The 22,272-nt window shown below is 39.8% G+C and overlaps 1 protein-coding gene across 26 annotated transcripts in view; it reads right to left on the bottom strand.

Annotated features, from left to right (window-relative positions):
* OXR1 (oxidation resistance 1) overlaps positions 1-22,272 on the bottom strand; it is a 295,555-nt gene that overhangs the window by 9,080 nt on the left and 264,203 nt on the right. For 18 of the 26 annotated variants that reach the window (XM_074577654.1, XM_074577651.1, XM_074577647.1 and 15 more), the window contains 3 exons: positions 8,397-8,477; positions 4,839-4,964; positions 2,546-2,698 (listed from right to left, as the gene is read on the bottom strand). In XM_074577654.1, coding sequence (XP_074433755.1) covers positions 2,546-2,698; positions 4,839-4,964; positions 8,397-8,477 — 360 coding nt within the window. Of the gene's footprint in view, positions 1-2,545; positions 2,699-4,838; positions 4,965-8,396; positions 8,478-17,576; positions 17,826-22,272 lie in introns of those variants that run through there. The other 8 variants (XM_074577656.1, XM_074577658.1, XM_074577671.1 and 5 more) reach the window with 3 other exon arrangements.

Below are 22,272 nucleotides of genomic sequence, written 5' to 3'. Positions count from 1 at the left end.
GTAGGGCTAGAGGGAATGGATTAAAACTAGAGATAGGACGATTCATACTGGACATTAGGAAGAAGTTCTTCACCATGAGGGTGGTGAAACACTGGAACAGGTTGCCCAGGGAGGTGGTGGAAGCCTCATCCCTGGAAGTTTTTAAGGCCAGGCTGGATGGGGCTCTGAGCAACCTGATCTAGTGGGAGGTGCCCCTGCCCATGGCAGGGGGGTTGGAACTAGATGATCTTTAAGGTCCTTTCCAACCCTAACAATTCTATGATTCTATGATCAGATAAAGGCTGTCTTCATAAACATACGCAACAGAGTCTCAGAGGAAGCAGCCCAGGAAATAAATTAATTCCAATTTGAAGGAAAAGTACCTCAACTGAGGATAAGATAAAACCAGTGTCTTTCACAATCATAGAAACTACAAAGTGGGCAGAAGAAGGAATGCCTAGAAGGACCAAGAATGTATGCTCAGCAAATGGCAGGTAATTATCTGGCCATAGCTCTGGATCTTCCGAGCTAGACAGCTTAGAAAACAGGCAGTGATCTTCAGGCAGTGATCTTGGGAGCATAAAATATGAAAACACCTGGTCTCTCCTAAAAAACATTCTGGAAGGGCATAAATAGTATTTATCTTAGCATACTGCTAATGAACTATTTCTGGATACACTCTCCTATAAAGTAGTACTCAGATTCTTTTTCTGTCACGGACTGCACTTTTATAGGACTATATCCCAGGAAGCTGCAAGACATTAAAGATAAATTAACCTCTTTCAAAAAATCAATAGCTTCTTTAAAAAAAATGTATGACCCTGACTGATTACCATCAAAGGGCATAGCAGGCTACCAGTGGCTTATTTTTCATGGCTGTAGATCCTTGGCATTAAGAGGAGAAAGACTCTACACTGAATTTCCATAGGTTTTGAACAGATACATAGTATAAAATTAATTTTCTGCTGTCAAACGCGAAGGTGTCTCTCGTTAATAGCCTGAGACACAGAACTATTGAAAATATCACTCTCACTACACTGGTGACGGACCGAGCACGTAAAATTTGTCTGAGCCTTTCTTTCTGTGGCGTATGTTGCTCAGTGAACACACATGGCTTTTGCTCACTCTTGTGTGGAACCTAGGTAAGATCTGGTGTACACTGTGAAAGAAAAGCTCAGTGGCTACTTATCCCAAAAGTCCAATGAACACTTTTACACACGTTCCTGGACACAAGCCTGTAAGCTGTGATTTGTTATGGTTTGTTTCACAAAAAATGATAACATGCCTATGAATTCCCTGTTTTCATTGGGCAACCATGACACTTTTTGGACATGCAGGTTGAGATACTCACATATGGAAGGTAATCTGAATACTTTCAACAACAGAACAATACTACATGCTGGTGGCAAGACAGCCCTATGAGAAAAGGGACGTTTTCTTACTGGGACAGATAACCAGGTACTAGGAAGTAGGTAACTTACAAATTAATCTTGAGAAGCTAATAAGGGAATCAGAGAAGGAAAGTTACCAAAGCACGCTTAAGAGGCTGATGTGTGTGTTGAGACATCTCAAGTCTATTAAAATAGTTTTTATCTTCACAATTAAAAAGTAAATGAAGGAAAAGTTCCCTTTTAAAGAACTTCTGGGGAAAAAGGGCTCTACTAGCAGAGACTTAAAAGGGATTTTTCTTTTTAAAAGATCCCTGAGGCAGGAAACAGAAGGAAAAAACCAAGTTGGGACTTGAACTAGAAAGCATACCCTTCATTTACAGTTTTCAGCCCCCCTGAATGATATGAGGTGATATGAGCCCATGCTTCCTGAAAATAAAAACAGTGGTTACTCAAGTGGGACAGATAAGTGAAGTAAATGCTACAGATTTTGCAGTAATTCTGTCAGTTCTTCATAACATGGGTAACTTCCTTCCATGAGAGAGCACTGAAGTCTCAGAAAGGAAGAAACAAAGTCTCATGCTGCCTGTAATGTTCACCTGTTATTAGAATATTCAAGAGAGGATGTTTGCTTTTCAGACAGTGAGATGTGATCCACTTTATTGAATTCATACCCCAGTCAAAGGAGAACAGAGCACAATTACAGAGAGTCATGGAACCAAAATTAATTATGCTGTAAAGATCCCACAGTCCTTGAATGGGAGAGAGATATTGGCTGCAGCCACAGAATGTACCAAGAAGCACTGGCTGCAGTTGGCAGTGACGTTCCAACTCAACAAGATCTTCCGGTATCAGGAAGTTTTAGAGACTATATTTCTCATGCTTTAAGTGCATTAAAAAAAGGATATTAGAAATAAATTCAGTAATTGGGTATTATGAGACTCATGCATTGTGACAGTGAACTTATATCATTAAAGTATTTCCTAGAAAAGTAGTATGTCAGGATTGCCTGACAGTGAAACACACTTTTAAAAGCCTCTACGTAACAACCAAGGAGAAAACCAGCTTGACGCGCACAATTTTATCTCCCATGATGGACTGAAGTGTCAGCTATTCCTTTATACTCCTCAAACATTTTTCTTGGTGGGTCCCCTACCTCAAAACAAACGTTTTCCTACCTGTCCATCACTGTCCTTGATAACCAACAGCACAGGTGTGTCTAATCCCAGCATAGTTCGATACAAAGTCTTCAAGCTCATGCCATGCTTTGCAGTACTGTAGACAAGAGTCCATGGATATCCAATGGTCCGTGGTGGAAGAGACTTTGTGAGCTGTTAACAAGACAATGACAACCCTCTTATTTAATATATGTTTTTTACTATTTTTAAGGATTTATTACATATAAATGAAAGCAGATTACATTATGTTATGAAAGCAGTGGCATGCAGGAGGAGAATGGTTTACCAACTGAAGAACATGTGTTTGACAAGGTCTCCAAAAGGTTTATCTCAAGACAGTAAAACCACATTGTTATTCTTGCATAACAATACTAAGACTCAGTACTGGGGAAAACGGATCACTCACGTCAACAGGTAACAAGCTAAAGGATAAAGTAAGCCTGGTCTCCTGTTCCTGTGCCTTTGAATGCAGTCAGCTTTAAACCAAACCTATAATATACACATTTAATGAGATGACTTTGGACAGGACAGCAAGAACTGCAGTGAAAGCCAAACGTTTTCAAGGAAGAATGACATAAGGGCAAAAGACACACACTAGTATTGTCATGGTATATTTAAAGTTATAATAAGAAAGCAAGCAACATTTTAACTACGAATTGTATTGTGCTTATGCACTTAGACATACACGAGTCTACGGGCCAGATGGGATCCAGCCAAGGGTGCTGAGGGAGCTGGTGGAAGTGCTCACCGAGTCATTTTCCATGATTTGTCAGCAGTCCTGGTTATACTGGGGAGGTCCCAGTTGACTGAATGTTAGAAAACATGATGTCCATCTGCGAGAAGGGCTGGAAGGAGGATCTGGGGAACTACAGGCCTGTCAGTCTGATATCGGTGCCAGGGAAGGTTATGGAGCAAAACACCTTGAGTGCCATCACATAGCACGTACAGGACAACCAGGAGATCAGGTCCAGTCAGCATAGGTCCTGCTTGACTAACCCGATCATCTTCTATGACAAGATGACCCACTTAGTGGATGAAGGAAAGGCTGTGGATGTTGTCTACCTAGACTTTGGTAAAGTCTTTGGCACAGTTTCTCATAGCACTCTCCTGGAGAAACTGGCTGCTCATGGCTTGAATGGGCATACACTTTTCTCGATAAACTGGCTGGCTGGCCGGCCAGGCCCAAAGGGTTGTGCTGAACGGAGTTAAATCCAGTTGGCGGCCGGTCATGAGTCTTGCTCCTCAGGGCTTAGTATTGGGGCCAGTTCCGTTTAATATCTTTATCAATGATCTGGATGAGGGGATCAAGTGCACCCTCAGTAAGTTTGCTGACAACACCAAGTTGTGTGGGAGTGTTGATCTGCTTATGGGTAGGAAGGCTCTACAGAGGGACCTGGACAGGCTGGAACAATGGTCTTAGGCCAATGGTATGAGGGTAATAAGGTAAAGTGCCAGGTCCTGCACTTAGGTCACAACAACCCCACATGCATTGCTACAGGCTTGGGGAACAGTGGCTGGAATACTGCCCAGCAGAAAAGGACCTGGGTGTATTGATCGACAGACAGCTGAACATGAGCCAGCAGTTTGCCCAGGTGGCCAAGAAGCATCCTGGCTTGTATCAGGAGTAGTGTGGCCAGCAGGACTAGGGAAGTGATCATCCCCCTGTACTTGGCACTGGTGAGGCCCCAACTCAAATACTGTGTTCAGTTTTGGGCTCCTCACCACAGGAAAGAAGTGCTGGAGCAAGTCTAGAGAAGGGCAACAAAGCTCATGAGGGGTCTAGGGCACAAGTCTTATGAGGAACATCTGAGGGAGCTGGGGTTGTTTAGCCAGGAGAAAAGGGGGCTGAGGGGAGATCTTATCGCTCTCTACAACTACCCAAAAGGAGGTTTGTAGCCATGTAGTGTCAGTCCCTTTTCCCAGATCAGACAGTACGAGAGGAAATGGCCTCACGTTATGCCAGAGGAAGTTTAGATTTGACATTAGGAAAAGTTTCTTCACCGAAAGGGTTATCAAGCATTGGAACAGGCTGCCCAGGGAAGTGATTGAGTCACCAGCCCTGGAGGTATTTAAAAGATGTGGCACTTAAGGACCTGGTTTAGTGGTGGACTTGCCAGTGTCAGGTTTACATTGTATTCCATCATCTTAAGGGTCTTTTTCCAACCTAAATGATTCTACTGTGTTCTATTTAATATTACGCAAGGTCTTCCTAATGGTGTGTTTTACAGCATGGTCATAGCATTTGTCATACATTAATGTACAATACTAAGAAATGACATATATAAGTTAATACCTTTTCAATTTGTTCTGGCTGTAGTAGTTCACTGGGATCGCTAAGATTTGGCCGGAATGCTTCAGGCTCCAGGTCTGTTTTGATATTTGTTGCCTGTTTGGAATTGATATCTTCTCTTGTTGTTATCTACAAAAAGAACAACAAGAAAATAAGTATTCGCATTTCTATTAGCAGGGAAAATAATCTTTGCAGGTTTAAAATCATGCAGTTACCTATTTAGTTATGCAACTCCTTCAAAAGTTAAGAAATCCATGAGATTGATCTAACCAAGATTTCCACTGCTTCCAAGAGCAAGCCGGTACTCAATTATATGCTAACAATAGATTACACAGACACCTACTCAGAAGAAAGCTACGGTTTTATGCTAAAACAACAAAACAAGAAGAGTCCTCATACACAGCTGAAGGACTTAAAACGCTTTTCAGAGGTCAGCTTACAAAGTTCTTGCATTTTAGTACTAACATAGTATTCATATTACATGTAACTAAAAAAACACAGACAAATAAAGAATTGAAATTTCAACAAGGATATTTCTCAGTAGTTTCTGAATCAATGCTCTTTCAGAGTACTTCTGAAAGTTTTCAGATACATAGTAGACACGTGGAAAAACTGGCATCAAGTATTTTGAGTAAGCCACCTGAATGGAGCCTTAGGAATACTGCTGCTCCACAAGCTGATCTGCTGGAGTACTGATGTGAAGGGAGTCAAAGAAGAAAGAATTGAGAGGGTGGGGAGGGGAAAGCAGCAATAACACTTATGCTGCATAGTGAGCTCTGAGGTCTGGCAAAGATGCATTACGCACAAAGATCCTGTCGTAGTTTAAAATACCTGACCCATACACCTACCCCACTGAGATGCTATAGATCACCATTTAGTGGAGGTGGCAGAAGGCCACAAACTTCTCATCAGATATCACATTTCACAACAGTTTCTTACTCCAGTCCATATTCACTGGCACTTTCAAGCTCAAGTGCCACGTGTTGAGAACTAGACTAGCTGAGACCCAAACAGGTTTCCTTCTATAAATCTTGCTACAGGGGTATTTAAAACTTGCTGTGCAATACTGAAATCTGACAGAGGAGTAACAAAGTGAACAAAGTTTGTAACTTAAGCCACTGCAGCAAGACTTATTAGAATGTTGAGAGATTTGCTAAAGAAAAAAAAATAAATCTTAACAAGCATGAGTGCACCTGAATAATTTATCAGCTTGAACCAAGTTTCACTGAAAGTCAGACAGTCCAAACCATTTAAAGCCTGAGACCTGAGATTTCAAGAAAATGCCTGCCAAAACCACCTGTGAACTCCAGATTAATAACCACTGTTTGCCATATACCTCATACTCTAAACATACAGGATACACCTATGGTATTTCAAAATACCACCATGATAAACTTTGCCAAACTTTTGTGAAAAGAACTTTCTTAGTTAACAAAAGAAAAGCCGAATCAAAGACAACTCTGAAACACAGACAGGAATATTCAAACAAATACAGCCACCTGAGCAAAAAAAAAAAAAAAGGGTATCCCTTTCCTATCCCTCAAGAACTATGAAAAAAAAGTTACTATCACAAAGTTTGTTACTTAAAAATAGGCTTATAAAGTCAAAGTACATTATATATACAATATATATGATAAAGTCAAAGTATATTATATATACAATAACTTAATTATGATATTAATTCTTAAGAAAAGATGCACTTAAAGAAAGTGAGTATCGAGCAAGCAAAAAACTCAAGCCTTCCATTTTTCAATGGAAGGTAACAAGCATTTCCAGTATTAATTATGCACTGATTCCCATATCACAACAAAAAAGTCTGCGCGTTTATCCATACAGCTTCATGTACAAAAATATGGCCTACAGACGGCATTATAGAGTGCTACCTATAAAACATGTTATTTTGTAGTCCAACCTTTTCCATCTTAAGTGCTTTTCATCCATCATGTACTACTGCTTCAACTGCATAAGAGCTCAGCATTGTTGAAGTGTACAGCAGAAAGCTTATTCCCTTTGTTATTCTTCAATTCTGATTAAAGTGCACCATGCAAAACATGAATAATTTGGATTAAAGTGGGGGATTGTGGGGTTTTTGTTTGGTTGGTCTGGGATTTTTTTGGTTGGATTTTTTTTTTTTTGCCTTTTTTTAATTATTATTACAGTAAAGCAACCGTCTTCTAGGAAGAACACTGCTTTGTAGAAGCAGATAAAGACATGTGTCCGTTCAAAGGTGTCTGTTGGACAGAACACAGTGTAGTTTCAAAACTTGCTCATTTATTTCCTGCTAAACTTTGGGAGAGCAAACTGAGATGTAGTCAGATTCCAGGGGCTTCTAAGGTTAATAACTGCCACACAGTTTACACCACAAACTCTCAAACGGCTTCAGAGCAGAGGGTTTATAGGCTCCAGGCAATCCAGATTTTTCAAGTCAGCCTAAACCTTGAGTTTGGGCATTCCAGGTGGAAGGTATCTGGGAAGAGATCTTGCACTTCTAGGATATTAATACAAGGATTTTTCCACCACCGCTTGCCAGAAACAGAATCGTTTCTTTCTCAAGTGGGAATGAAAATTTTTTTGGAAAATTTCTGATTTTCCTATAGAAGTGCAGCTCATTATTGATTTATGTAACTGTACTACTTACAAAACATTTTAAAGCAATTAATTACTGATTATTAAATAATCAGAAATAAAAAGAGTTAAGAAAATATTTTCTTATGTGTATTATGATAATAGGTGGAAAAAAGCCAAGATCAAAGTAAAAAAAAGAGAACGGGAAGTTTTTACAGTTTGAGCAGCCAATTACTAGAGGAAAACAAAATACTAAAGTCTTCTGAGGAGTTCTAAGCTATGCTTTCCATCAGTAAGTTATGTATGATGTACACAGCAACTAACAATTTTATAACTGTCAAAGAACTAAGAAACACCTAAAGAGAATGCAAATATCAGTTTATAAATCCCTATCAGTAAACCTTCAAAAATCCAAACCAAAGTACTGTTTTCACAGTACTGTTTTTGGAACAGGGAGTTCCATTACCAGCTCCATGTGTATGACCTTTGCCGTGTTGAACTGCCTCAATTACCTGCTTGTATAATGGGAAAAATACTTACCTATTCCACAGAAGTTGTGAAGCTTCATGCTTGCCAAGTACTGATTCTTTATGAGAGATTCCCATATAAAATTAAACTCCCATGCAACAAGGTTTTGGATTCTTCACCTGTTTTGCATTCTTTTTAGGAAAGCTTCTATCTAACACAACACACCAGTCTAAAGTGGAAGTTAAAACACATCACTCCACGTCAAGCAGTATTGAGAACAGATTTTCAAATTGTGACAGAAAATTCCTGTTTGAAAAAGGTGGAGGTAATAATTCCATCATAAAACTACTGATTCCATCATAGCATTTCACAATTAATACATCCAAAACAAAGGAATTTTCTGCTGGATCCTTGTAGTGCTGTAGACAAGACAAACCCACTGAATGCGGGACTTGCCCTGATCAAAGCCACTACAAAGAAAGATGTTTTAGTATCTGGAGATGGGGTTTAAACTACTGAAGAGGGCACCTGGAGACGTCTGCAGAGTGTGCGCAGTTCTTCGCTATTTAGAGCATCGATCCTGCGGTGATACTCAGCCACTGACACTACCTGAATATGGAGACAGGAAGACAATAATTCCACTGACAGTTGAAGAAAAGTAAAAAGGTAAGAAAGAAAAAAGTGGAGAAGAGTAATGAAGGTAAAATGTGCAATGATAACAAACAAACAAGAAATGCTAGAAGATGTTTGTTTCTGCAAGGACAATGTACATGTAGGTGATTTCAGACATATGAGTAGACACAGCAAAATCACAAATTAAACACTAATGGCACTAGCAGTTAGATACAGCTCACTACTCTAGGATGAATATAGAGCTGATGAAGGAGTGCATAAAGTTACCAGAATCAGGATGCTATATTAGAAGTCAATCTGAGTTGCATGCCTAAACCCAAACTCTTCAGCCCAAAGTCCTCTCAAGCACTCTTTACACCCAGATTAATGAATCCTGTGAACCCGGTTTGCTTTCCTGGATAAAGACTAGACGCAAACCTCAGGCTTCTCAGGAGGTTCTGACTCTTCTAGGCAGTGAAGATACAATTAAAGACAAGGTAACAGGACCAAAGTTTAGTAACTCCCCAATACCACCCCACAATATCTTTATCCTGGACTTTCTATTCAACCCATAAACTTCAGGAGCTGCTCGTCTGCCAACACATTCACTCCAAATGGCACCTCCACTTTGGCAGGAGGCATACAGCCAGGAAGCTTTTAGTCAGAAAGCTCTAGAACATGCTGCTCTGGTGCAACAAGCTGGCTAAAGGACTACAACAGTCATTTTGATGTAACTACAGCAAATAATGTGATTTTGAGAATGACTCAAAATCATCATTTGTATGAAAGCATCTTAAAACAGCTGGTGGAGAGATTAAATGGATGTCTCGTGTAGTAAGAGTGTATTAAAAACTTCTAGAGCCTACCACAGTGCAAAGGAAGATAACCACAAGTCCAGCAGCTCCCCATCTACCTGCCCCTACTACAAGGAGTTTGGCCAGATACTCGCCACTGTCCTGAGTACAGAGCCCACAGTCATGCATGACTGGCTCTTGAGCAGCGATGGTTCACTCTACCCCATGCAACTGCAAGGCAAGGAAAAAGGAATACTTGTGACATCCAGTTTTACTACCGAGTAATCAGTAATTACTAGCACTCAATTTATTTCCAGCATTTTCTACTATTCTCTTAAAAAAAAATAAATCAAGAAAATTGTTGTAAATTGTATTGGTTTGTGCATTCGCAGAGTCAAGTAGCTATATGCAAAGCTTTAACAGTATTCCACTCAAGCTTGTAAGTGATAGTGTAGTTTTATCCTTTTATTTGCTATGGCAGTTTGTTGCAAATTACATTGTTCACCCCAGCACCTTATGAACGTAATCCTGAAAAGCAATCATGTGAGGACCCCTTTAGCCTTGTTGCTTCTTTAAGCTAAGCCACCATCACATGACAGGCAGTAGTTAATTTACAACGGGCCATAAACATGTGGTTACTTAAGGAGATTCTTGGGAAAAAAACACCCCGAATCAACAAACAAAAAAACCCCACCACCCAAAAACCCCAAAACTCCCCAAAAAACCACCCCAACAAAAAACCTCATCATCCCCAACACCATTATACAGTTGCTGTTTCACATACTGGAATGTACACAGCTTTATAGGCAACGCCATCTCACCTTCGACTTGTCAAACGCATACTCTACCACCATCCTGCCCCTGGCTATTGCTCATCGACCTTTTTGCTTAGTGAACAAGATCTGACACCCCTTTTCATACGCCACGAGGGTACCTGCATCCTCAGAACAGTATGCACAAGGTATTTTAGATAAATTTCTTACCTGACAGAATCATGAATACTTATCCAGGTATGTACACAATAATAGCTCCTTGGCATCCTGAACCTGTTGCACACCATAAAATTACATCTTTACACCTGTTTTGTGAACAAAAGCTAGCATAGTGGCAGACCATTGGTATGCAGTGACAAACATCATAAATAGCATGTCACAGAATGTCAAACTATCCACAGGAAAATGAAGGGCAAGGAATCTATTCTCTCAAACCCAGTGCTTCTTTTAAGTATACACTCCATATTAAATTCTGTGAGTAAACCACGAGACAAACTGTATCAAGGTTATCCACTCATCACTGAACGAGGCTTTAAATGAGTACATTAAGATACCTCAACAGTGCAGATGCAGTTTCTGACCTTCTATAAAACGCTTATGGTTTAGGTCAACACGCTTTATTTTCACTTTGCAGTGGACAGGATTACATACTTCAGGGTTCCGTAGTTCATCTAATCATGGAGTCAGGTATGTCTAAGCCTACTGGCAACTACCTTCTACAACTTCATTGAGGAACTGGTCAAGATGCATCTTGAAAACATCTAGAATTTTGACCCTGCAAGGCTTGAGGGGCTGTTTTGAAATGTTAAGTAGTATCACTAGTTAGAAAGTTTTATAACGTGGTTTAATTCATAGTCTGCTTATGCTGTTTCCTCCTCCATCAAGATTTCTTCATTTTCCTTACTTGCAGTCACATTAATGCTCAATCCTATTTCACCAAGCTAAATAAACCAAACAGCTGTCTGTTCTCCTGATCATTCCAGGAGCTACCTTCTACTTTATTCTACTTTTAACTTTCATTCTTAAACACAGAACTTAATTAGTTTTTCACATGGCATTAGAAATACCTCGAAAGCAAGGTTTTTCATTCATTAAAGACAAATGCAGTTTTGCATGCACCATACTGGACTGGTTTTCAGTACAGAATGTTTCCGTGTAATAAAACTCTTTCTTTTTTGGGCAGGTAGCGGCAGATGCCATTTATCTATATTTCACCACTTTTGAGTCTATCCTATAGTAGCCTTGCAATCAAATCAGTTATGTATCAAATGCGTGAAGAACAAGGCTGAAAAACTGGCTGGACCACTGGGCTGAAAGGGTTGCTGTTACTGATGAGTAACGACTGGAACAGGCTGAAAGGGTTGCTGTTACTGATGAGTAACGACTGGAACAGGCTTCCCAGGGAGGTTGCAGCACCTCCATCCTTGGAGGCTTTCAAAGTTCCACTGAGCCCAGTCCTGAGCCAACCTGGACAAGTTCTTACGTGTAAGTCCTTAAGCTATAGGACAAGGCTTTCAGATTCCAACACAGTCCATGTCCTTACGCAGAAATTGCCAAATCGCCCAAAATTGCAGTGATCTAAGTATTCTGTCCAGGATTAAAGTGTAGGCCTACCTATAGGAGTTTGCTATGTGCTTTATTTACTGCACTCTCTTCACTATGTTGTATTAGCATCTGATTTCCTTCATACCCAAAGCTACTTTTTGAGGATCAGGAAGTGTTCCTGAAGGACCCTCTGATCTCTCTCTAGTTATATTCTGCTTCAAAAAGAATGCAGGAGGAGAGAAAAATAGCTAAACAAACCTCTTATGGTTAATCTGGGAACTAATTGGAATAGACCAAAACAAATAATCACAGAATCACAGAATGACAGGGGTTGGAAGGGACCTCTGGAGATCATCTAGTCCAACCCCCTGCCAGAGCAGGGTCACCCAGAGCAGGTTGCACAGGAACACGTCCAGGCGGGTTTGGAATGTCTCCAGGGACGGAGACTCCACCACCTCTCTGGGCAGCCTCTTCCAGTGCTCTGCCACCCTCAAAGTAAAGAAGTTCCTCCTCATGTTTAGGTGGAAATTCCCATGTTCAAGTTTGCGCCTGTTACCTCTTGTCCTGACACTGGGCACCACTGAAAAGAGCCTGGCCCCATCCTCCTGACAACCACCCTTTAAGTATTTTAAGTGTTGGTAAGATCTGCCCCCTCAGTCTTCTTTTTTCCAGACTGAAGAGACCCAAGTCCCTCAGCCTTTCTTCATAAGGGACATGTTTTAGTCCCCTAATCATCTTTGTAGCCCTACAAAAATGTCTATAGCCAGGAGATTAGTGTGCTTCAGGGCAAAAATGATTCTGCTTAGGGACTTGGAACAGTCTACCACAGGACAATTTCAAGGGCTAATCAAGTTTGAAATGACATGTATCCTTAGAGATCTAATACTACCTGCTCTATTCATAATAGCAACATTGACGAGAAAACATGGGATGGGTCACATGACTAGTAGTGTGGATGCCTTTCAGCTTGACTTTCCACACCACATATATTTGAGTTAACCACGCAGCAGAACACAGAACAATTCTAATATTTAATGCAGTTAACTCAAATTGAGGGTTTGCATAATAATGATTCAACCAATCAAGAGGTTTAGGATTCTCCTTTTGGAAAAACTCACGTTTCTAAACCTTGTTTTTCTGAAAGCATATCAGAGTACCTACTCTTGCAAGCGATGCCAGCACTCACAGCGAGCAGAACAGAAATCAAAGTTCCCAATATGGAACTTGTTTGTCCTTCAACAATACACATGAAAACAGTTACAATTGTTTGAGCGTCCACGAGGACAGTTTGCCACGCAGATGGTGACACATCAGCCCTTTCAGCCACTGGTCACGTCTATCTGCCATACGCAGCTGTAAACATGAGAACTGCTGACACCAATGCAGCATTCCTCTGCCGCTTTCACAAAGCCAGGAGCGACCAACACACTGGCACCTAATGCAGGGCTGATAACAGGGTGCTGTACTGCCGCCCTCAAGCCAAGTACAGCTAAACTTTCCGAGTTAACAAGTAGCTGGAACTGTTTCCTCCTTAGGGAAAGGGAGGGTCTTATCAGAGCTGAGCAGTGCTTCTGAAAGATAAGAATGGAACAAGCGTAACGGTGTAAGTGGTTCTCTTCGACGTAAGTTATCTATGCCCTCATGACTAAACGTGAATATAAAATAAAAAACAAATATTGAGAAACAGAATGAAAGCTGAACAATTTAACTTCGCATCTCAATACATCTGTGTAAAATCAGGTGAACCGCAAGTTTCATGAACACTATATCTTGAGAGTCAAAAAAAAAAAAAGTTTCACCTTTAAAGTTCCAGGATACTTAATTGAAAAAGTCAATGCCCATGCAATTTTATCAGGCCATTTACAAAGTTACCCCAAAATATCAGTCGATCTCCAACTCATCAGTAAACAGGAAGGGGGAAGAGAGGATCAAACCTTTTCTACAGGCTGTATGTATCTTCCAACAAAAATAAAAGGTGCATTTGTGAACTGAATGCTGTTACGAATCTTTTAAGAGAAAACATTAACTTTTATTTTTCAGCCAAATTTACTTTCCTCCCGAAACGTTAGACACTGCTTGAGAGAAGGCAATATTGAAGAAGCAGCCTTCTCCATCCCAAGTAAGATTATTTGGGGCATACTGATTACATTACAATAATGCATTAATTCATGCATTTTACCGCATCAGAAAAACGGTTACAAGGCAGCATTCTGAAAAAAGCTAAGCCTAATTTAATTTGATTCATTTTTAATGAGTGTGGCTGCAAAGCTAACCATTTTCTGTCTCGTGGGGTTATCAGCTAATTCAGCTCCCTGTCACTCTACTGGTGACAAGGAAGGGAAGGTACGAGAGTTAGCCATTTTAAGCAGAGGAGAGGGACCAGAGAATCACAGCAGTCCCCTGAACTGGCTGGTACTAAAGATCCTTCTCTCTTTCAATACCTTTAAAACTGGCCGTCCCAGAACTGTTCTGCACCCCAAGGTGTTTCCCAGAGCAGGGACAGAAGAGCTGAGTACATTAAATGACAGCAACATTCTCCCTGTGATCAGTATTGTCCCCACAGGATGGACTGTTAAGTATCTGCCTCAAAGTGCTCTAAGCCCACAGCAACTGTGCCAAGCCGTAATTAACATACACTGAAGATAAATGCAAATATCTGCAAAAACCAGAATTAATAAATGAACTTGAGAAGAAAGCAATCAAAGCCTGCAGCACACGAAGTGTTACACCGAGTCTGGAAACCTTTATAACAAGCTATTTTTTTCAAGATAAGAGAAATCACTTATTTGAGAGATATGATAATGCCAGCAAGAGAACTAAATTTAACATGGGCAAACGTTAAACAAAGCTTAGGCTGTTTGTGCAAAGAACTAGGAATTAGATTTATGAAAACTACTTCTCTTGAAGAGGCAGGTCAGGCAACTTGACTTATTTTGTCCAAAGTTGGGCGGGGGGGGGGGGGGGGGGGAGGGGGAGATCTGTAGCAGCATTACCAATAAAACCCCGTGCTCTTGCAAAACAGTTTAAGGAAGTTTCAGTACAAGGAAGCAGAGAAACCAGAGGTTCAGTTACTGAAACCACAGCACCTGGTGCCTGACCTCAACCTGCTGCCCCAGGAGAAGGCAGGCTGAGCGAGGTCACATCTCCCTTCTGATAGTGCCATGCAGAGATCATCTCAGGTGACAAGAAAGCGCGAGACATGCTTAGAAGTAGGTTAACTGAATCACAGCCCAATATGGAAATGTTTGTCTCATATTTTAATTAGAAAAAGGGACCACTGAAAACATACAAAGAAAATGTAAGCCTCTACTACTCAGTTTTGTCTTCTTTCAACTTATAATCAGCCTATTCAAATGTTCATCTGCTACTATACTTTGCCTGCATTTGTAGTGAGGCCTAATATTTCATCATTATTAAAAATGTAAACAATGTAACACCTAATAATTAAGTGGAAGATCTAGTCAAGGTATAATGCATAAACCCCCTAATTATTTAGGACGGCAGGTATGGCAAATATCTGTTATCAAGGAATGGTTCTAGGCTTAGTGATCAGTGTAAGAGAGTACTGGATTGCACTCTTGCTGTTTTATTTTTAAAGATCATCAGTTCACTCCTTTACTCTAAACCAAAAATTAGTATGGAAAGCTGACTTTAAAAAGAACTTAGCAGCAGTAGTACTGGATTGATGCAACCTTGCAGTTCCTGCCATCCACCGGGATGAAGTACTACATTCTCATCTTTCACATGTAAGCCCCTGTTATTGTATCTCCATAATGGCCAAAGAACTACAGTCATTAGCTTACCAACTACAGTTAACCAATAAATCAAGAATCTCAGTAGTTGTGCAAGTCTCAAATCACTCACGCTATTAAAACCAACACCACTTTAATTCCCTCTGCATAAAATTTTAAGAATATAAATGCCAAAGAGAAGTTTTGGTGGTTTTATCCCCTTTGGGGACACTGCCTATTGAAGCTCTGCAAAGCATCTGGAAATGCATTCCTAAAGAAGGCAATCCACCTTTTGTTCTCTTGCATTGTCTGATGTCTTTTGTTTAAAGCGCTTTGACAGAAAGAATGGTAGCCTGCATTTTTGACATTCTAGATGCTTACTGGCACCTCTTGTGTTGCAGTACAATAGAGAGACACAGTAAATACCACTGATTTACAAAAAAAAGCGGGAAGCCAACATTACTGGCTTTTTGAAAGGGGAGCATAATGCATTGGCTAGTCACTAAAATTTCGATCTCTTATCCTTAGAAAGTATCGAACCCCTAGAACGCTCAACCCAAATTTACTCTATCACCATCAAAATAACAAAGGCCTTTCAGTTAAATAATCCAGGGCGACTTTGTTGCTTCAAGAAAGCATTCTCATTTTATTATAACACTCCATTTGGTCCAGCAATTATGTTTTTCATGTCAGATGAGTTTTCATCCGAATTTCAGAACGACCACTAACGAAACATTCAGTCAAAACCTTTATGTACTTCATATATACTGCCAGTCTCCTTAATATGCTTCCCACTTTGTCTTGAGTAACACAGAGGTAGTGGTACCAATACTCCTTCCCTCTTTTCTGCAAGAAGGTTACACTTGCCCATTAGCTTTATGATCACTCATTGAAGGAAAAAACCCAACTTCAAGAATAGAGCATGTCTTGTCGACATAGCAACATTTTAAAAATACTCCTGTCTGTAGATACTTTATACCCTTTTTTCTAATTTGACTTGCTTTGTGCATTAGAATAACCTCTTCTCTACCTCTCTCACAGCAAAGATTCTCATACAGTCTGCTTCAGTTCAGCCTCTCCTTAAGAGCTTGTAACTATTGGCTTTTATTAGCATAGCTGGAGTTTGGCTAAAATGAAGCGTTGGTCCTAAGGGAAATAATTATAACAAAGGATACTACAACTTTAATTAGCTGGGTAAGATATATCTATATATGTAGATACACAGACATATATTGAAGAATACACTCTTGGTAAACTGCAGATACCTTTTACACTGCCACAGGGAATGCTCAAATTACATTTGAGTTAATTTAGGAATTATATCTCCATTCTACATTCCATTGCCGCAGAAGAAAATTAAGAGCCTATTATTTTGAAGATACTTTGTTAGTTAGGAACACATGTTTACAAAACCAGTTGTTGCCACATGACAATTTCATATTCTGCAAGTAACCTGGCTACAAATAAAGCTGGCTAAAATAAAAACCAAAGTCAACAGCACCTCCAAAAGAAGTATGCACCAAAACCCAGAGATGTGTAGGTGAAGAGCCTGTCACAGGCAGTGTCTGAATGGAAAATACCTTCCAGATCTACCAGCTGGTAAAAGCACAACAAGTATATTGTCATTGTCAAGATCACTTCCTCCCTATCCCCAAGATGTTACTGTTTTGCAAGTCTCACTGAGAACCATTTCCTTTATGTACTGCTATAAATGTAAGTCTTTTGGGGTAAAACAACATTGAAAAGACACCACAGTTACTTACATAAATCTAATAAACTGTAAGAACAGTGGTATTGGTCCCCCTCCTTCATTATAAGTGTGAGAGTGGGACTACAGTATACTCAGCTCTATCAATTTTGAAGTATTATCAGACCTTCCTATGGCTGAATGACTTCTGAGAAGGTATAATCAAATGGTAACTCAGGAGATTTACACTTTTCTAATTAAACGCCAATGCAAGTTACTGTTCACAGTATTTAGCTACAAATCACATTTTTGTTGAAAAAAATGCATTACGCAAAAGGAGGGGGGAAGCGACCCTAAAACTGGTGAACCCCTTAATGCTCAAAGTTGTTTCCCTCACCTAATGCCAATGGAATACCAGCAATTAGGTTATGCCCCTAAAAGTAATGCACATTTGTGACTTAGCATCCTGCTTACACATTCAAAATGTAAGTTTCCAGCAACTGCCTCTGCGCCACAACATTACAAGAATGCAATAACAGAAATGAACATACTACACTGAAAATTACCAGAGCGTATTTATGATTAACTGGCTGGTGCTTTCTTCCCTTCTTCCCATACCAGAGACGAGACATTTCCCCTTCTAAAAATAAAACGAAACTAAAAAAGAACTAAAAAATAAAGTAAAAAAAAAAAATAAAAAAAAGGATATCATTGAAGGCTGTTTGAAAGCATTCTCTGTACCTGCTGTCAGCTCCAGGCGGAGGCAGAGCCCCACGACAGTGACAGGATAGTTTGCTAGACGCACACGTGTGACTGACAGGGCCGGGAACAAATGAGCGGGTGTACAGTAGGGGGATGTATCGCAAATGATGACGGCACAGAAGAAGAAAGGTTTCCTGTATTCAAGTGCGGTTGCACAGCACTAGTTTGTTAAAACGCCTAAAATATTTAAAGATACAGAACAACTTAATTTTTCTTACGCAATACTGGAGAATATGAAAAAAATCCTCAAGAACTGCTGGCAATAGCCTGTTACATTGTAACAGTTCATAAACAAGTTCTAATGGTAACAAATTTGCACTCAACATTAAAATAAGTTTGTCTTCGTACGCTGACAACTGTACATAAGCCCCAACAGTTATTTTTTAGAGTCCAGAACCAGTTAAAAAAAAGTGGTCAGTGGAAATTTTTTAAAAATACTCTTTTTAAAACAAGGTTTTAAAGCATTCAGGAGCTGTTAGCCTCACAGGATTTTCAGTTTCGTAACCTACAAAAAGAAAATTAATCCTTTTGTCTATGAGCTAAACTTGCTGTATAGGTTAAATGCTAGTGCCAGCAATAAAGTATTTCTGGAATCATGATTTATTTTTTTTTTTTCTTAAGGAAGGATGTTTATTTAAACAGGCGTGTGCAATAGTAACCCTTTGAGAATTTCCTTGTAGTAGCACTTGCAGGATTTTTTACCCCCCCCCCCCCCCCACCTCCAAAAACATCCAGTGCTCAGAGTCCTGGGTAAAAGTATTAAATAGGCCAGGGCAGCAGCAGGCAGCATCGAAACAACATTAAACCATTGCTCACTCGTGCTGTTCGCTGCGATCTAAAAGCCAGGATGCCCAAGCAGAGAAAAATCAGTGCCAGAACTTGTACTTAACTGTACTGCAGACGGTGCGCTGGAGCGCCTCACCTTGCGTTAGCATCTCACTCAACATAATTCGGATGGATAAGATGTTTTTCTTTTCAGTGAAACCTTTCTCAGGAGCTGACAACTCTAAAAATCAATTTGTTCCAACTTATGAGAACTATTAAGGTGACGACTGAGAACATTTTTATCACTGGGACATTGAAAGCTGGGATTTAGGAAACCTCAATATAAAATAATACACTAGAAACACAGTCAAATAGTGTAAGATTCAAACAATAAACCATATGCCCATTTATTTGTGTTTTTTTTTTAAATAATAAGTGAGCTAATATTGAGATACAAGTACAAAAAACTGACAGCCTTAAAACTGTTTCAAATGAGACAATTTATATATATAAAAAATAAAATAATATAAGCTACAGCCCCCCGCCCCCCCCCCCCCAGTCTGGCAAATCTTAAAGGAACAGAGAATATGCAAAAAAAAAAATAATATATCAAGCTATCTCTGGACACGTGAGTTTAAGCCAGAAAGCAAGAGCTAGCCACACAACTCCCCACAGCCTATTTTAGCATCTTCCCCCCACACTTCTTCCGCCTCAGATAACAAACTCCTCCCTATCACTAACCAACACATTGTTTCTCCAAAACTGGGGGAGGAAGAAAAGAATCTGAGCCACCACACAATTTTTTTATTCTAGAACATTTAATCTCAAACAATTCCAACAACTTACTTGGAAGCTTTTAGCTTCTCTCTAAATAAAACTGCCTCCTCCCTGAGCTTCTCAAAAGGATTTTTAAAAACTTACTCGGAAGGAAAGAGAGCAATAAACTTCTTTGTTAGATCTGACAACTCACTTTTTCCGCTTAATCACAGCTGCAAAGTTTAAGGGGAATAAGTGCACTGGTAACTCTGACAGACCTCCTGCCAGTCTGTTTTGACACTCTGCCTTCAGCAGCAGCATCTCCAGCAGCTGGGGGTGGCTGCTGGGAATCAGGTCAGGAGAGCCTGGGCACCGTCATGAGACAGTGCAGTCCTAGAAGTGGCAAAAGCTTTCTCTTGGGACTGACCTCCACCCACCCCAGACCCTTAACAGTCTTCTTTTTCCAAACTGGTGGAAGATATATTTCTATTAGCCAGAGAAAGAAGCCCACACAAGAAGCCTGACCCCAGGAGCATCCCTTAAAAGATAAATAAAACAAACTGCCCTTTTCTTCTTTTGTGCATTTGTGGGTTATACTACTGATCTGTTAATTTGAATCAGAACCGCCTATCCTGTTGCTAATTACTGTCTGTCTTGCCATAGAAGTTCTTAATTAAAAAGATTCCAGAGAGGAGCACCGGCTCAGACCTGACATACGTGCAGACTAGCAGCAAGCACTTAGGAGCATGCACCCATTTGCTACCCAGACAACAGAGCAAAACAACACCTATCTAATTATCCTGAATGATAATCTTGTTATTGTCATTGTTAGTTTGTAACCAATCTAAGCATCTCTACACAATCAACATTCACAGCAGACGCACAGTCCTTTCAGTAATCGTTATTCAAGATGTTGTTTTTTCTAATAGACTGTCTTAAAAAATATTAAAGTATCAGCAGAAGAAAAGGAGAATACCAACAAATACAGGTACAACTTCTGAAGTATCTTATTCGCACTCCAATCAATTATCTAGTTTACACCTTTTGCCATACCAGATTTAAAGTTATCAGCTGACAAGATCTCATAACCTAGGAACAGGGCAGTAAGTCTGGTAACTCTCTCTAAACTCGAGCAGGAAAAGTGGATGCTGGGGATGAAAGAACATCGTTGCAGTTTGATCAAATGGCATTATTCTGGTTCAGCTAGTAGCTAACACAATGTCCTGAGATACCACAGCAACAGGAAAGTTGTGATGTTGAATTCTATGATCCCTGTATTTAATGTGCATGCTTTTTGAGGAATATTACATTACTAAAAAGTAATTACTTCCCCTGCTCCTTCCCTCTTAAGGGAGGAAGGTTATCCCAGATGGCTACCAGGGACCAGGGAGGCAGCATAATTATTCAGTTTATTTAGAACTTGCTGTTGATTCCACGTGAAGCAGCTGTGTAGGTAACCAGGTTTTATGATGAAAAGTCACAGTGTCGTGCACTAAAGATAAGCATCCCTAAGCATCTCTTGAGAAGATTATATATAAGGCATACGTACAAAATAAGATCATTCTCAAAATTTAATACTCTCAATTTCAGAAGCAGCCCTGAAAATTGAGAAAAACACAAATCACAGGAACCAGACTGTGTAACTCCAGTGCCTCAGTGCAATTCATATGCTATTTGCATTTTTGACTGACAAAAAGAAAGCTTGTTTTTATGCTGTTCTATTGGTTTGCCTGGGAACAAACAAATCAATAAGCAACGACATTAGTTTCACTTTCAGTAGCCTACCCACTTGTTAGATTGTGTTTTTAAAGAGATGAGATGTATGTTTACTTATTGTATTATTGTTTTAGGATATAAGTTGCCAAGAACTTCAAAATTAGGAAGATACCTAAGACGCTCAGGCCACCTAAATTGTTATCTTTGGAAGGAATCCACTAGGTGAAAGAAAGGTAGTTTCATATTTTGATGATAAAAGGCATACAAAAGCCAGTTGAATTAAGGTCTGGTTTATCTTTTGTAAGAGGCAGACAGTTCTATTTGGTACAAAAATCCTTTCAGATGACTAAGAAGAGTTCAGGAGTATTGAAGTTAGAAGATAGTTAAAAAATAATAATAATAAAACCAAAACAAAAAAATCGAAACAAACAAAAAACCCCCCCAAAAACAAAAACAAAACAAAACCAACCAGGTACTGGCTCCTATGCAAAACTACTACTTTGTCTTCTAGAACAACTGGATCTTTGTAAAAATTGTTCCAGATGAGGCTAACACAGGATTACAGCTAACCGAGGTCTGATCCCTTCCCCCTTTACCATTACAAGAACCACACTGAACAGTACAAAAGCCACCTCCTGTGGTACCCAGTACAGCAGGGACGGGCACAGGTTCTTGGCTGGCTGATAATGTCTCCATAAAAAAGGAAGTCTAATTTAAGAAGTCATCCTTTGTTTCCTTTCAAAAGCTTAGGGGAAGGGGTGGAAAAAAAAGCAGCATTTTTCCATCCACAAAACCTTCCTCGGAATTTTCAAAAGTAGGATGAAAGCCATTAAGAGTCTCAAAAGCACAAGCTTTTTAGTTGAATGACTGTGCTTCAACTCTTAGCAGAGGGACTGCCCCAGTTCTCTCTCTTAAATACATGAAATAACCATCAGGTACAATTCCACATTCGTGATTTCAACTACAGGACAGCTCCAATCAATGAAACCATCCGAATTTTCACTTACAAGTTATAGACAGACTCCAAATAGATTAAGTAGAGAAAACAGAGCAAAGCAAGAAATTTCCCATGCATGCTGACCATGTACAATATCTGCTCAAGGTAATTGCAAGAGCAAGAATGAAAGTTACTAGTCTCTACAAAGGGCATCGCATTATGTCAATGGGCACCAGAGTCTCTCCAATCACAAAACACAATTTAACAGAAACATTTCTAAGTATGGCATATGACTGCTGAAATTCAAGAGACTTTCATGCTCTGGT

The sequence above is a fragment of the Larus michahellis genome, chromosome 2 (genome assembly GCF_964199755.1).
Source record: "Larus michahellis chromosome 2, bLarMic1.1, whole genome shotgun sequence".
Classification (NCBI taxonomy): Eukaryota; Metazoa; Chordata; class Aves; order Charadriiformes; family Laridae; genus Larus; species Larus michahellis.
The sequence above is the reverse complement of the archived record's forward strand: the minus strand, read 5'-3'. Positions and strand labels throughout refer to the sequence as shown.